Source organism: Artibeus jamaicensis, unplaced genomic scaffold (assembly GCF_021234435.1).
Source record: "Artibeus jamaicensis isolate MK-2021 breed Jamaican fruit bat unplaced genomic scaffold, CSHL_Jam_final contig_387, whole genome shotgun sequence".
In the NCBI taxonomy this organism is placed as follows: Eukaryota; Metazoa; Chordata; class Mammalia; order Chiroptera; family Phyllostomidae; genus Artibeus; species Artibeus jamaicensis.
In genome coordinates, this window is record NW_026521812.1 from 28,437,192 (window position 1) to 28,452,273 (window position 15,082).

Sequence of the window (15,082 nt, forward strand, 5' to 3'; positions counted from 1 at the left end):
TAATGACAACTTCACCATACTAGTCAGTGGGGGCAGTAGACACTGTTGAGTGAGCTTGTATACTGTGTTGCCATTGCATTCAAAATGACTGAGTAAGTAGAGCAACAAATCTGCATCAAATTTTGCATTGAGCTTAACAGTTTCCTCCACGGAAACTATTCGGATGATTCAGAAAATCATAACTACGGGTAACTGGTGATTGGCAGCTTCATCACTACCATGCACCCACACACACATCACATCTCTTGCAGACTGTTTTGGCAAAACATCAAATCACCCAGGTGACTCAGTCCCATTACAGCCCAGATTTGGCACCCTGCAACTTCTGGCTTTTCCAAAACCAAAATCACCTTTGAAAGGAAAGAAATTTTGCACCATAGATGACATTCAGGAAAATAAGATAGGGTAGTTGATGGAGATTGGGAGAACGGTGTGAGTTCCCAAGATACCTGCTTTGAAGAAGACTGAGGCATCATTGTCCCATGTACAACATTTCTTGTATCTTGTATCATCTTCAACAAAAGTCTCTATTTTTCATATTACACAGCTGTATAGCTCTGGACAGACTTTATATAATCTAAGTAAATTATTTTTATATATGTATACTCTTACTTTTAAAATAATGATTAAATTTCTGAATCAATAGAAAGGCTGGAGTCTAAAATTTTTGACTCATTTATAATTTAATTCACAATTATCTTTGAGAATAAAAGATCTTCCTTCACTTTTATAAGTCACAAATCAAGAACACTTAAAAGCATTCTATTAGGTTATTTAGAATGTTCCTCAATATGTTTCAAACAAGAATTAGAGTTTTCAGTATCAGAGGAGTCATGGAAAAGCAATGCATTATTCAAATAATAGTTCAAGTTTTGATGTATCAAAGTATTCATTTATTGAGCAAAACCACATAATCTATTAAATGTATAAGGCCATATATCAGAGAAAATGTAAAAATCTAAGAATTGTTTTGTGCTATTTTTTTGCCTATGAAAACAATTTTAAACACTTTAAGAATATCCAAATTAAGTTATTTTATAATTACTCATTAATATACTTAGCAGCACATATATTTATTTATTAAATCCACCACAAGGTTAAAAAACTATATTAAACCCCCCTTATGTTATTCTCTTGCATAGCTTCGCAAGATACGATACAAGCAGTGACATTCACCCTTTCAACATCTCACAAACGAAGGTGCTGTTACATTTGTTTGAGCTTTTCCTAGTTTCTGCTCAGTCAGTTAATGAATTTGATTCCCAATGGCTGACAAAGTTTATAAACTCATTTTAATATTTGGAAACCAAATAAATTTAACACCTCAGAAATTTGCAAGGCTATTCCCAGGATAGTAACCTGTTTGTTGTTGGAACATTCTAGTTTTTTTTATGATGGCCCTTTTAAGTCCATTAAGAAATCTATTAATACTTTATTTATACTGCACTCATTCCCTGTTCTTTGGTCTAAATGAGTTCACCTCAGAGAGAGCTTCTTCTTCCTAATGGAAATCATCATGAACTATGCCACTAATCACATGCACTTGTCTTCCAGTTAATGACTTATTCTGCAATTATGATGACAAATGTAGTACTTCACAATAATCTTTACCCTTTTTTTCAGCCTTTAAAACCTTTTATCACCCTGACATGGTTCTGAAATATGGAAACTTATTTGTATTCATAAAGATATGAATTTGAAGGGCAGGCAGAATACAGACCTTGATAAACACAAGATAGCTGGGGGGAAAGAGGATTCTGTCTCGAGAAATATTGTACCTTACCAACTTTCATTAATATTAATGAGTTTAGAAAAAAATCTGCATCAAGTTAGGATTATGTATAATTATGTACATATCTATCAATGTAAAATAGCTAACAAAATAACATTAGCACTACAGAAAAGCAAACATTGTTTTAAAAGTGGGAATTTAGAACAAGTGCTCTCCATTCCTTGGAGAAAATCTATATTATGAAATTTAATTCTTGTTACATGAATGCTAACTACACAATTACCTACTTAGACAAGGTAAGAATATGGAAACATCTCTCAAAACACATTTACTACTAATACTGTTGCTTGGTTAAAATAATGCCTTGACAATAGTTTCTCTGTTACCTTCCTTCATATATAAATGTTAAATTCATATTCCACAAAATTATGTCCCCATCCTTATCTTTTAAAACAGATTTACAATGTAAATGATAAAACAAAATTAATGAAGCATTCCAATGATTTCTTCACTTTTATCATTAGCCACTTATTTTAAGTTATAAGAAAGAACATCAAGTGGTTAAAAATGTCCATGTATAATACATACATTAAGGGCTGTTCAAAAATTTCCAAGAAAGTTCAGAGATCCCTTGGAATTATAGGACTTTAAAGGCAGACAGCAAATGAGACCACAGTAATTATATAATGGAATCAACAGGTAATGCAAATAAATTTTGAGAGTAGATTGCAAAACTTGGTAAAGTTTTCATACATACTGTTTTATTTTAGGTGAGTTCTTAAAATAGAATAATTTGTTAACATATCAGAAGGATTGGTTGGAGAATAAAGAAATTTCACTCTCAACAGATCTGACTGCATTTTTTGTGATAAGCACTGTTTTTTGCAATACATGATCACATCACTTTACCTGATAAATTTAGGCACATTATGAAAAGAAACATTTCATGATAATATTCCTCATGACTTAATTATATCTGAAATTAAGAAATCTCTTAAGAATGCCTGAAAATTTAAATTTCAGAAAAGAGAATGCTAAATTTCAATTACCTTTCTTGGATGCTTCAAAACTGTCATACAGGTTTATCTTCTGGGTGTCGTAAGTGAGGGTGGTGTTGGGCAGCAGGGTCCTGTTCCTGTTGATGGTGTTCACAGCAAATCTGAACGCAAGCTCCTCTGCTCCCATTGGGCCAGATTCCACATATTCAAAAATACCTCCTGGCAAAAAGAAAGGAAAATCACATGGTTCTTATAAGATAGAGAAAATGCCAAAACTTTTCTATACTTCTATGCATGTGTGTATGTCTTTACATAAGTGGGTGTGTGACTTGTTGAAGTGCATGGAGCTTGTGCTAATCTTTTCTATGAAGTTGAATATTTAGGATGTGCCCTTTAAGAGAAATCCATACAGGCAAAATTATCTTGGTATTGCTGCCAAAATTTAACATAATTTCATCTTTAGTAACTGCTTCTTTAGGACATAGGTATATATAGATCTTGCCTTAGGAACAGAACATTATCCTTCAAAATTTCACAGTTCCAGAATAATCAATCCTCTATATTCATATATAATTATAAAATTAGGCACTGGGAATTTATGTTAAAATTTTTCCATTAAATCATAAATTAGAATTCTTTAGAATAATTTTATGACACTTATGTATTAGAAGCCCCAAATACTTATTCACTTGCAAATTCCAGCATCTTGCAAGAAAAAAAGAACAAAGTAGCAACTCTACTTCTTCTCATCTGTTTTTCTTTCAGAAGTTGCTTGACATTTGTGAAACATAACTCTCCCAAACAGTGCAAATCTTTTAATCACTGAATAAACACTGTAGCATATGTATAATTTTGGCCATAAAATCTAGAGTATAATTTAAAAACATGACCTTTCCATTTGTCACCGCCTATTAGCTATGTCTCAGTCCGGTTCCCTCATTCTTGTCCCAGCCTTTTTTCTTCTTGACATCAGCACCCTGTTTCTTCAGTTACGTGTGACCTGAGACCTTTGCCTCCAACACAATCTCTCCCTCAGTGTTACTTTGATGAATGAAATGAAAGGGGTAGCACCCGATTCCTGACGCCCTCCAACCTCTGTCCTTGGGAAACTAGTACTTAATAAAAAGGAAGCATTTATCTCACTTGCTTTTGAATTTCACACCATGTACTCTAAGCAGTTATTCACAAATTAAATTCCCTGAATAAGCTATTTCCACAGCTTGCATTCATACCTCATCAAAGGTCTTTACACATGAAAGTCAGTTGATGATGCTATGAGCAAGCTACCAATGACAAATTAGCTAAGAATTACTAATTAGCAAGAATTACATAAATTGTTACATATGGTAATGATTTATCTAAATATGAGGAATTAGGACTCAAAAAATGCCAGTGATCAGATGAATTTATATCCAGGAAGAATTAGAAAATTTGTAATTTTACACCATATTAGTTGAAATAGTTCTCTTATTTTTCTCAGCTAAATTGATGGTGTAGTTAAGAAAGTAATCAACTTATTGTGAAATAGTACTCTTAATATTTAAAAAATATTTGGTGATTTATGCTAAGCACAAGGATAAAAAGTATTTACATGCCTAATAGGTGTCAAGAACCAAATCAGAATCCCTGTGCTTGTGAAGAGCAGTATGAGCTCCACTGCAGAGCCACGGTGGGCTTACATTCTGGCTCTGCCCCTTGCCATCAGGCACATTTGGAAGGTTGTTTAAATCCTCAGTCTGAGTTTCTTCTTTTCTAAAAACGAGATTATAATGGAGGCTAATCCATAGAGTTACTGTAAAGATTAAATCTTATCTCATAATGAACCACTTAGAACACTGACTGCCATAGAATAAGGACTGAATAAGTGTTTAAGATTTCACTTACTATCCAAAATAATCCCAAGTAATATTATTTTATAGGCAAGAATGTATTGATCAAAGATCATATGCAGCTATCAAGTGATAGAACAGTATAAGAAACTGTCGGTGGCTGATTTTAAAGCCTTTGTCTATGTGCTCCTACAAACTAGTAGTGTGCTTTAAAATCTCATTCACGCAAAATACACAGAATTTCTTAAAATGTTATATATGACCCTAGTAATACTATGTAGGGTGAAATGTAAGATCTTATATATGAAACAAAAATGATAGGGCAATTTTTTAAGTTAATTGAGAATAAAAACCAGTTAGAAAAACCCAAACCTGACATTGTTTCTCAAAGGCAGAATAAAATAAAAAATTGAATTTTCACTCTGTCCAATGTGGCTCAGATGGAGTGTTACCCCGTCGCTCCAACCTCAGTTGCAGGTTCAGTCCCGGGTTGGAGTGTGTACTAGAGGCACCTGATTTTTTCTCTATTGCATTGATATTTATTTTTTTCTCTACCTCCCTCCCTTCTCCTCTCTCTAAAATCAATGAGCATATCCTCGAGTAAGGATTAAAAAAAACCCTGAATTTTCTACTTAGTTCAGATTGTAGTTTCTACATGGTATAAATACAAAATGAAGATACAAAATGATCAACATTTGATGATGGTGGGTTCAAACTTTCCTATCATTTACTCTTTTCAGAGCAAATAACTGAAATTCAACTCTAAGTTTACATATTTATCACAGGCTTGAGTATTTACAGAAATTTTTGTAATCACTTATAAAACCCATTTCATACCTATTAATTAAATATCATGAATAATTAATTGTATTGATCCAGTGCCAGAGTTTAAAATTGTGTATATAAAAAATAAAAACACCCAAACAACACAAGCTTTCCAGGTACTGTATCTGCTATAACACCTCCCAAACACACTAACTAGCAAAAGAGATCACTAGCCCATGTATACAGGGCAGGTATGTGCAGAGGTGTTTAAAAAATTTCTAACAAAGAAATACTTTAAAAAAATTTAGGAGGGTGCCTCATACTTTAGGGGAAAAAGAGTTCCTGTAACTATCTTTAATAACTTAGAAGGTTTTAATAGCATCCAAGTTACTAATTTATCAAACATGAATAAAAGTGCAATCACCATATTTGATATTATAAAGATACTTGATCTCACTAATTATTCTTGACTTAAAATTGCTTTTAGAAAACAATAATAGAGTAGAATAATACTTTACTAGGGTACAAATATATTAACAGTAAATATTATACTTAAGAGTAAAGTAAAACAGAAGTCCCATTAAATTCAGAAAACATAGAATGTCTATACTATTCACTCCTTAATATTGTTCTGGAGATTTAATAAATGCAATGAGAAACAAAAATTATTTTTAACAGTGAAAGTAACAAAATCGAGAATTTATCACCAATGCCCTTTTAATGTAAATACGAAATAATAGGGCTATTTAGGCAGAAGAAAATGATCGCAGAGGCAACCATTGTTTCACTTAATTGTATAAAGTATTTCTAAAAAAAAGTAAATATGTACACAAATATCAGTGAATTTTGGCCAAAAGAGCAAGAATACTAATATTTTATGACATTTATAATGTATGTAGAATTTAAGTGCATAGTAACAATAATGCAAAAGTCAAGAAATGAATACATTGAATTAAAGGATGTTTATGTTCTAGCAGTATTGAAAAAAGGTAAAGATAATCATTTTGGAATACAATAATTCTAGAATGCATTAATGTCTAGGATTAACAGTAAAAAATAGTGAAATAGCATATCATCAAAATTTCATAAATATAAAGTGATATAAACATTTTTTATTCAAAAACATAACAAAATACCCCTGCTCTGCCCACCCATTCTCTAATGGAGAATAACAAACCAGCGTGAGAATGAGTAGTCTCAGGGAAGGTGTGTGATCGATTCTGTGGTTCTGGTCATATTCTGCTTTTCAATCTCAGTGCCTGCATATGTATCATTAAAGTTTTATACTACAATTTGTGCACTAGGGCTATATAAATTATCTTTTAATAAAATTTATGTTAAAACACAATTACATAGAAGTGCCAAGGCTTTTCTAAGTTTGGTAATACAGCAAAAAAATAAGGGTAATATTACTGCATTTCACTTTATTATTTGAAAAACTCCATAACCAAACACTTAGTCATGATTAAAGGGAAAAAGATGAGAAAATAGATGAAATCATATTAAGAAAATATAAACATTAAAAAAGAAAAAGGTTGATATCTTCAATATATAAATAATATTTACAAATAAAAATATGATCACCTTAATGGAAAAGCTGACCAAGAATGTAAGTAATTTATAAATAATGTGTGCAAATAATGAACAGACATATGAAAAAGTTCAAAAATAGGAAAAAATTTTAAAAATGAGAATTTCTACTGATCAAGTTTCTTGAGATGTGAGAAAAAGCAAAATTAAAGAGAGAAATAAATTGATGCAAATGTTCTTAAAAACCTTTATGAAAATCTGTCAAGTTTTTAAGATACCATACACTTTCATCCACTAAATCTACTGATGGGACCTAATCTTAAAGAAAATGTTAGTAATTTTTCTGCAAAGATCTGTACTTTGTTTAAGAGAACAACATGATTAGAAAGGCTCTAAATACCCACAGTAGGGTACTCATATACAACATTATGCGTCTAGTGATTTAAAAATTATTCTATAGAAAGTATTTTATGACAAAATGCTTGACAAGTACATATGCACTTATGCATAACAAAATACTGTGCAGTTTATTTTGATTAATTTTATTTTTTCATTTTTGCTTATTTACATATTTTTAATAATTAACAATGGCATTGTGTCAATCTTATCATATTCAAACAACTAGATGTTTTATTTATTTTTAACTAATTTATTTATTTTATTCTCATTCAAGGACATGCTTATTGACTTTAGAGACAGGGAAAGGGAGAAGAGAGAGTGGGGGAGAAACATGCTATAAGAAAGAAACATCAATCTGTTGCCTCTCACACATGCCCTGACATAGGAACCAAACTTGCAACCTAGGCAGTTGCCCTGACCTTGAATGGAGCCCAGGACCCTATGGTTTATGGGATGATGCTCCAACCAAATGAGCCATACCATCCAGGGCTAAATAAGGGTATGCTTTACAATGAAGCAAGTATGTTAAGGAGTAGCAGAAAAAAGGTTAGTAGCTGGAGAATACTAACCATTAAATATTTAAATATTTAATATTAATTAAATATTGGGCTGTTTATGCATGTTTCTTTGATGATGAAAAAGCCAATATATTTATGCACAGAGAAAAAGAGGTAGTAGAAAAAGCAAGGTAAAGGGTAGGAAAAAAAGGTGGAATAACTGATGAAGCCAGGTGGTTCAGGATCACAGGAAAGATGCTAAACCTTGGGGAAAAGGGCACCTGGTTCACTTAAGCAAGAGAAAGTTGTCTGTAATCTGCTGATGTGAAGATTGTCAGAAATTTGACAGAATACATATTTTATCTCTTTTCTTTGTGCAATAGAAAATAAGTCAATACATTTGGTATAAATCTGATTCTCTGAGGGAGAAATCAGCTATTTTTAATGTAAAAGTATATATTGGGATTTTAAAATTGCTAATAAAAATTGAAATGCAAGACATTTTTTCTACCTGTTCAAAACCTACAAAAGGGTAATTGTTCATGTGATTTTAAACAGGGCCTTTCCCTTTAGCTTGAGAAGTAATATTCACATTGTGCTATGTACATCCTATAAAATGCGAATACTTCTAAATTGACTATTTTTATCATGAAGTATTATAACTGTATGTAGCATGTCATAAGCATGTAGTATATGAAGAAAATTTGTACCCCAAAGAGTTCACAAGCCTCGTTTGGTGAGTAAAATACACCCCAGAGAAACAAAAAACAGAGAAGAAACACACAATCCTAAAGCTGCATTTTGCTCCTCTATAATTATGTGCTTCCCCAAGACTTGAACCAAGATTCACCCAATTTCACATTTTCAAATAACTAGTCACCATTTCCTGTTATCATCAAATTCCATATTCTCTATAAACTAGGAGCAAAGTTTCACTGTTTTCTTTTATTTCCCTTTGGGTTTTTTGAAATTACAAAGATCATCTAAGATAATTATTATCACAGCTTTATTTTTGTTGGTTGTTTTGTTTATTTTAATTCAGGAAGAGCTGGTCACACCCTAACTTTGTTGTATCAAACAGTAGAACAGATATCCCCAGTGGATGCTCTTTCTCTTGTTAAACTAGGTAATGATATTAATTAGTATAGCTAACATTTCATCAGGCTCCATCATTTCTACAGGAACGTTACTGTAAACTTTCCACATGCTTAACCAAGTCCAAGCACACAATGCCTTCCATATGGCGATAATGTATCTCCAGTAAGGTTTTCGCAGAGTTCCGACATCATTCTGGCTTTCTTCAGTAGTTTCTCCACAATGAAATCAGAGTAATCTTTCTACAATGCAATTTTTATCTTGTCATTTAATTTCTTAAATTTGTTCAATAACTGACTCATTTTTAAGCTTAATGCTACATACATAATATAGTCCTATTGAATCAGCACAATCTACCTTCTCCCTCTCTTTCCAGGCACCTTTCTTACCACTCGCACGCCCCAGTGCTGCAGCCATCATATACAACCCACCTTTCTCTGAATGAACCAGAGTTAAATGCCTCCATTCCCTCCAATTGATGGTCCTTTGCCCAGGAACCCAGGGCCCTATTTACACATATACATACACACACATAGACACATACATACACATACATAGACACACACACTTAACATGTATATTTGCAACTTCTCTTTCTAATGCATTGTCAGCTTCTGGCACAGTAACCTTCTCTGGAAAGGCATCCCTCACTGGCTACAATGCTCATATGGCTAAATTGTGTCTCTGCTTTATATTTTTTAAGTCCTGTATCACTTTCAAACACCCTATGCATACTTCTGCAATCTGAAACTTAAGAACGTCTAATAAGTGTGAAATATGTTTAAACCTGAGCTCACTCTGAAGAATGAAAGCTTCCAACACTCAACATTTATTGAGAGCCTACTTTATATCAGGTGTTGTGATATTTTACAAACATTGATAGAAAGTCACCAAAATATAGTTGGATCACATTTTCTATCTGCAATATAGTTCCTATTGTTATAATAATTTACATTTTAATTTTAAATATAACTTTGATATTTAAGGTGTTCATGTTGTTGAGTCTAAAAACTGCTGTCCTCCTTTATGTTCCAGAGTCTCAAAAGGTAGTTTAATTCTTAAGCCAAATAGCTTGCCCTACTGGGTCTACTGTGTTCTGCTCTAGCCAGACCTTGGAGCAAGCCCAACATCCTGAGAATATTGCCTAAAGTCAGATTCACAGTCAGTAAGTGGATAGATTCTCAATTAGGAAACAGGAAATCTCAATCCATACTATCTTTTAATCACATGCTACACTGTTTCCTGCTGGGTAATACTACTTCTCTTTAGTTTCAACTTCTGAATGTTTTCACACAGGTTTTCTTTCTCTGAGTGGTAAATACTTTCAATCTCTTACAATAAAGTCCTAGAGTTTTACATCCAGATGAAGTATGTCTACAACATTCTAAAACTGACTTTTTGTGAGCGTGATGGATGCTCTCCTAGTTACCTGTGTATGAAATGGAAAACACAAGCACACATCACCTAAGTGACTGACACACCATGGGAATATAAATAAGCAGGTCACATTCCCCCAAAAAAGGGAATTGTGTGGAACTCACACAAGGAGGGGAGCAGCGACCCATCTCTACTTCACACTAGGAGATACCTACGTCTCTTGCCATTTGCTTTTGATTCTCTTTGTTCATGAAGCAACACATGTCTAATTTAAAGAAAGGACCGCTTCCAGTATTTTTGGCCATATTCTATAAGCAATAATGTTCTTCATTATAATCTTACAAAGTTCCTCCAGCCACACAAATTCACACCTTTGTCAATGTTTCAAGTAAACTAAAAGCTGTATAAACACGGTACCGATGAAAATTTTGTCAGTGGAATGTCCTGGAATTTCTTGAAATTTTTGCACTGTTTGCAGTCATTCAGCTATAGAAGGCATGAAAGCAACTCTTGTATACCTCCTCTTCCATCTACACCATATTCAATTCAACTGAAACTTGTACTGAGCATTTGGAGAAACAAAGCTGCTGATCATGGTCCAGAATAAAGAAAATGAGTTAGAAGGCAGTAAATAAACTGAAATCGAGTTGTAGGAAATAATGTCATAGGCCGCCCAATGCACAGAGATTGGTTGTGCTCAGGCATGTAAATGTGCTTTATTTTGAAAATAAACAAGCTTTTAAATTTCCAGACCTCCTACTGTTCCCAACATATTTCTCGCTAGTGAATGGAAAATAGGTGTGGATTTTTCTTCCTACAAATGGACCCTTAAAATCATAGTGAACACAGAGTTACACATTCGAATAATATTAATTTTAAAGTAGACACATTACATACTGTGAAGAAAATTGGGAAATGGCTACTTAAATGTTAGCAATTTAAGACCCAGAAGAAATGCATACTGAGTGGGAAGGCAGATGCTTGAATACTATTGAGATATAAATAGAGCAGATCAAACTGAGATAACACAGAAGGCAGCCACATGAATAACTGCCATGTAAACAGCACTATAAATAATACAAACTATTTGAAGGTCAAAAGCCCACATTCTAATTATATTAATTTTCTTAAAAATAGGTCAGCTAAATAAAAAGAAAGTGAAAAATGATTGAATGAGCAAGGCCCTTCACTATCCAGACATTCATTTTCTCTTCTGCAAAATGATGGAACTGAGTAAAATGATCTGGAAGATCGGAGGTTCAGCAAACTTGTGATTCTTAGACTGCTTAATAAATCGGGGAGCATCATTGATTCTGTTAGAATTTAAGGTCTGGTTAAATGCTGATCTGTTACAAATGTGGTACACTCATTCATATTCTAACTTTCACTTGAAAAAAAACATTGATTTGAGAAACCATGTATCAAAATATTAGAGTTTGATCGATAAAAAATGCAAATAAATAGATGAGTTTCCAAAGAGCATTTACATGGGATGAGGTTAAACTAGAGGTATTAAAATAAACTTCCTTGAGTTTAAATTCAGAAAGAGTAGTAAAAAGGATGTCTAGAAAATTCATATTTTAAAAACTCAGAAATCAATTTGACAGTAATAGTATAATTCATAAAGTAACGTAAGTGTGAAATTTGATATTGCATGTAAAATAATTTACATCTACTCTAGGAAACTTATTCCCTTTTACACATTTATTTTGCAGTTACTTTTAAAAATGTCTTATGATATTAGTTAGACTATTAACTATTACACAGGAGCCATTTTATATGTTTATTGTATTTGTATTTTTGTACATTTATTAGTTTTAAATGAGACAAATGGAAATAATGAAAGGAACTGTTTACTTCTCACTTCTTGGGCACAATTTCTTAAAATCCTTCTCTTTGTAACATACTTTGAGATTGCTAAAAAGGTTAGTATTTATGTCCTTTGTGAAGATCACCTTTCCGAAAACTCCCTTCCAACTGTGTAAAGCAGTGTAACCTACTATCACTTGTGGATGAGTAACCTACTATTACTCATCTTTGACTGTAACTCAGTGCCCAGCACATAGTGCATTTAATAAACTTTCAAAGAATAAACTACAAATATGGGGAGGAGATATGAGAGTGTTGCAAGTGTTACTACAAAAGAAATTGAAGAAAATCAAAATCATATTTTATATCAACAAAATATAAAACAAATATTGCAGAAATTAATCAGATGGTCTAATTTACTTTCTCTTTCCCAGGCAACTAAGAAAAGCATGATTTTGTCCCTTCCTCTGCATTTTCTTTCACAGTAATCCAAAAGGCCTCAAGTACCTGCTAAAGCCCTCAGTGAATTTCAAGGTGGCATGAGTTATTATTCTCATTAGGATGGTTCATGGAGTAGAAGACTGTCTCTAAGGCCAATTAGACTTTACATAAAAGTTCTTATTCTTCAGAACTAGTTTTAGCATTCCATAATAGATATTATTTCCTCAGAATTTAAAAGCTAAAAGAATCCAAATCAGTTGTAGAAAGGAAATACTATAGAAAAGTTGTTTATCAAAGAAAATGTAATATATAAGTTCAATATTAAAACTAGTAACTTTCTTTTTTCCAAACATTTAACTCAAAATAGCATTGTGAAAAAAATTTTAATTAATTTATTTAAATGTTGTTCAAGTACAGTTTTCTGACTTTTACTCCCATCCCAGCCCACCCCTATAGTGCTCCCCACCTCCCGCCCATTCCACCCCCCTTAATTGTCATCCATGTGTCCTTTATACTAGTTCCTGTAAATGCTTCCCCATTTCCCCTGAAATTCCCTCCCCTCTCCCCTCTGGTCACTGTCCCCCTGTTCTCTATTTCAGTGTTTTTGGTTATATTTTGCTTACTTGTTTGTTTTGTTATTTAGGTTCCTATTAAAGGTGATATTATATGGTATTTGTCTTTCCCTGCTTGGCTTATTTCACTCAGCATAAGGCTTTCCAGTTTCATCCATGCTGTTGGAAAGGGTAGGAGCTCCTGCTTTCTTTCTGCTGCATAGAATTCCACTGTGTAAATGTACCACAGTTTTTGATTTCATTCATTTACTGATGGGCACCTAGGTTGGCTATTTACAATAGCCAACTATTGGCTATTGTAAATTGTGCTGCTATGAACGTTGGGGTGCATAGATTCTTTTGGATTGATATTTCAGGTCTTAAGATATAATCCTAGCAGTGGAATTGCTGGGTCAAAAGGGAGATCCATTTTAGTTTTCTTAGAAAACTCCATACTGTTTTCAATAGTGGTTGTACCAGTCTGCAATCCTACCAACAATGAACTAGGGTCCCCTTTTCTCCACAACCTCTCCAACACTTATTGTTTATTGCTTTGTTTATGATGGACATTCTGACCAGTGTAAAGTGGTATCTCAATGTGATTTTAATTTGCATCTCTCTCTGATAGCTAGCAATATTGAGAATCTTTTCATATGTCTCTGGATCCTCTGTGTATCCTCCTTGGAGAAATGTCTGCTCAAGTCCTTCACCCACTTTTTAATTGGGTTGCTTGTCTTCTTAGACTGGAATCATGTAAGTTCTTTGTATATTTTGGAGATTAAACCCTTGTCTGAGGTATCATTGGCAATATGTTTTCCCATACAGTTGGTTCTCTTTTTATTTTAATACTGTTTTCTTTAGCCATGCAGAAACTTTTTATTTTGATGAGATCCCATTTGTTTCTTCTTTCCTTTATGCCCCTTGCCAGTGAGCTTGGGAGATGAAAGAGACTACACCACTGAATCTCACAGGTAATATACCACAGAAGTTCACACCATAAACAAAGGAAGCCAGAACAAATCAATTTAAGAAGTGAAGCCAACAAGAAGAGTCTCACAGACAATGGGAAGACAAAGAAACAATCCCTAAACAAAAGGAAAGGAGAAAGCCTCAGAAACAATGCTAGATGAAATAGAGGCAAGTCAGCTATCAGGTAATGAATTCAAAGCACTGGTTATCAGGAAGTTCAAAGAGCTCACAATGAGCTACCAGGAACTACAGGGGAACTACAATGAACTCACTGCAAACTATATCAACATGAAAAAGGAAATAGAAACTATCAGCAAGGACCAAGACAAATGAAGAACACAATTTCCTAATTGAAGAACACAGTGGAAGGAATCAAAACCAGGATAGATGAAGCAGAAGATCAGATCAGTGAGTTGGAGGACAAAGTAGAAAAAAAACACCCAGAAAGAGCAAGAAAAGGAAAAGAGGTTCAGAAAGAATGAAGAAGGATTAAGAGAAATGCAAAACAACATGAAATGTAATAATATCTGAATAATAGGGATACCAGAAGGAGAAGAAGAGCAAGGGATAGAAAATCTATTTGAAAAAGTAATGATGGAAAACTTCCCTAATTTGATGAAAGAAAAATTCACGCAAATGCAGGAAACACAGAGAGTCCCAATCAAGAGGAACCCAAAGAGAATTTTCATTGTATATACTGTAACTAAGCCAGCCAAGACCTAATATAAGTATGTAGGTAAATATGGCTGTGCATGCAAAACCAATATATACATGCAAAACCATAGAGATTCATAAAAAGCAGCATCTGAGGAGCACTTAAACAATTACAGGTTAACCCAGAGACAAATAGAGGAGAACAATATAGTGGCCTGACACTTCCAAATAAAGCAGAAAGGCACTGACCAAAATACTTACATTGACTTCATGTATGCACAGCCTGAAAGAATATCTATTTTTTTTATCTTTAGAGGGGAAGGTAAGGAAAGAGGGAGAGAAATACCAATGTATGGTTGCCTCTCATGCGTCCCCTCCTGCAATCCAGGCATGTGCCCCGACTGGGACTCAAACCATGGTTGTTTGGTTTCCAGGC

General features: G+C 33.5%; 1 protein-coding gene across 1 annotated transcript in view; it reads right to left on the reverse strand.

Annotated features, from left to right (window-relative positions):
- The window catches only part of GRIK2 (glutamate ionotropic receptor kainate type subunit 2), a 592,671-nt gene that overhangs the window by 358,883 nt on the left and 218,706 nt on the right, over positions 1–15,082 (reverse strand). The window contains exon 3 of the mRNA XM_037135552.2: positions 2,782–2,949. Within this exon, the coding sequence (XP_036991447.1) occupies positions 2,782–2,949 (168 nt within the window). The remainder of the gene's footprint in view (positions 1–2,781; positions 2,950–15,082) is intronic.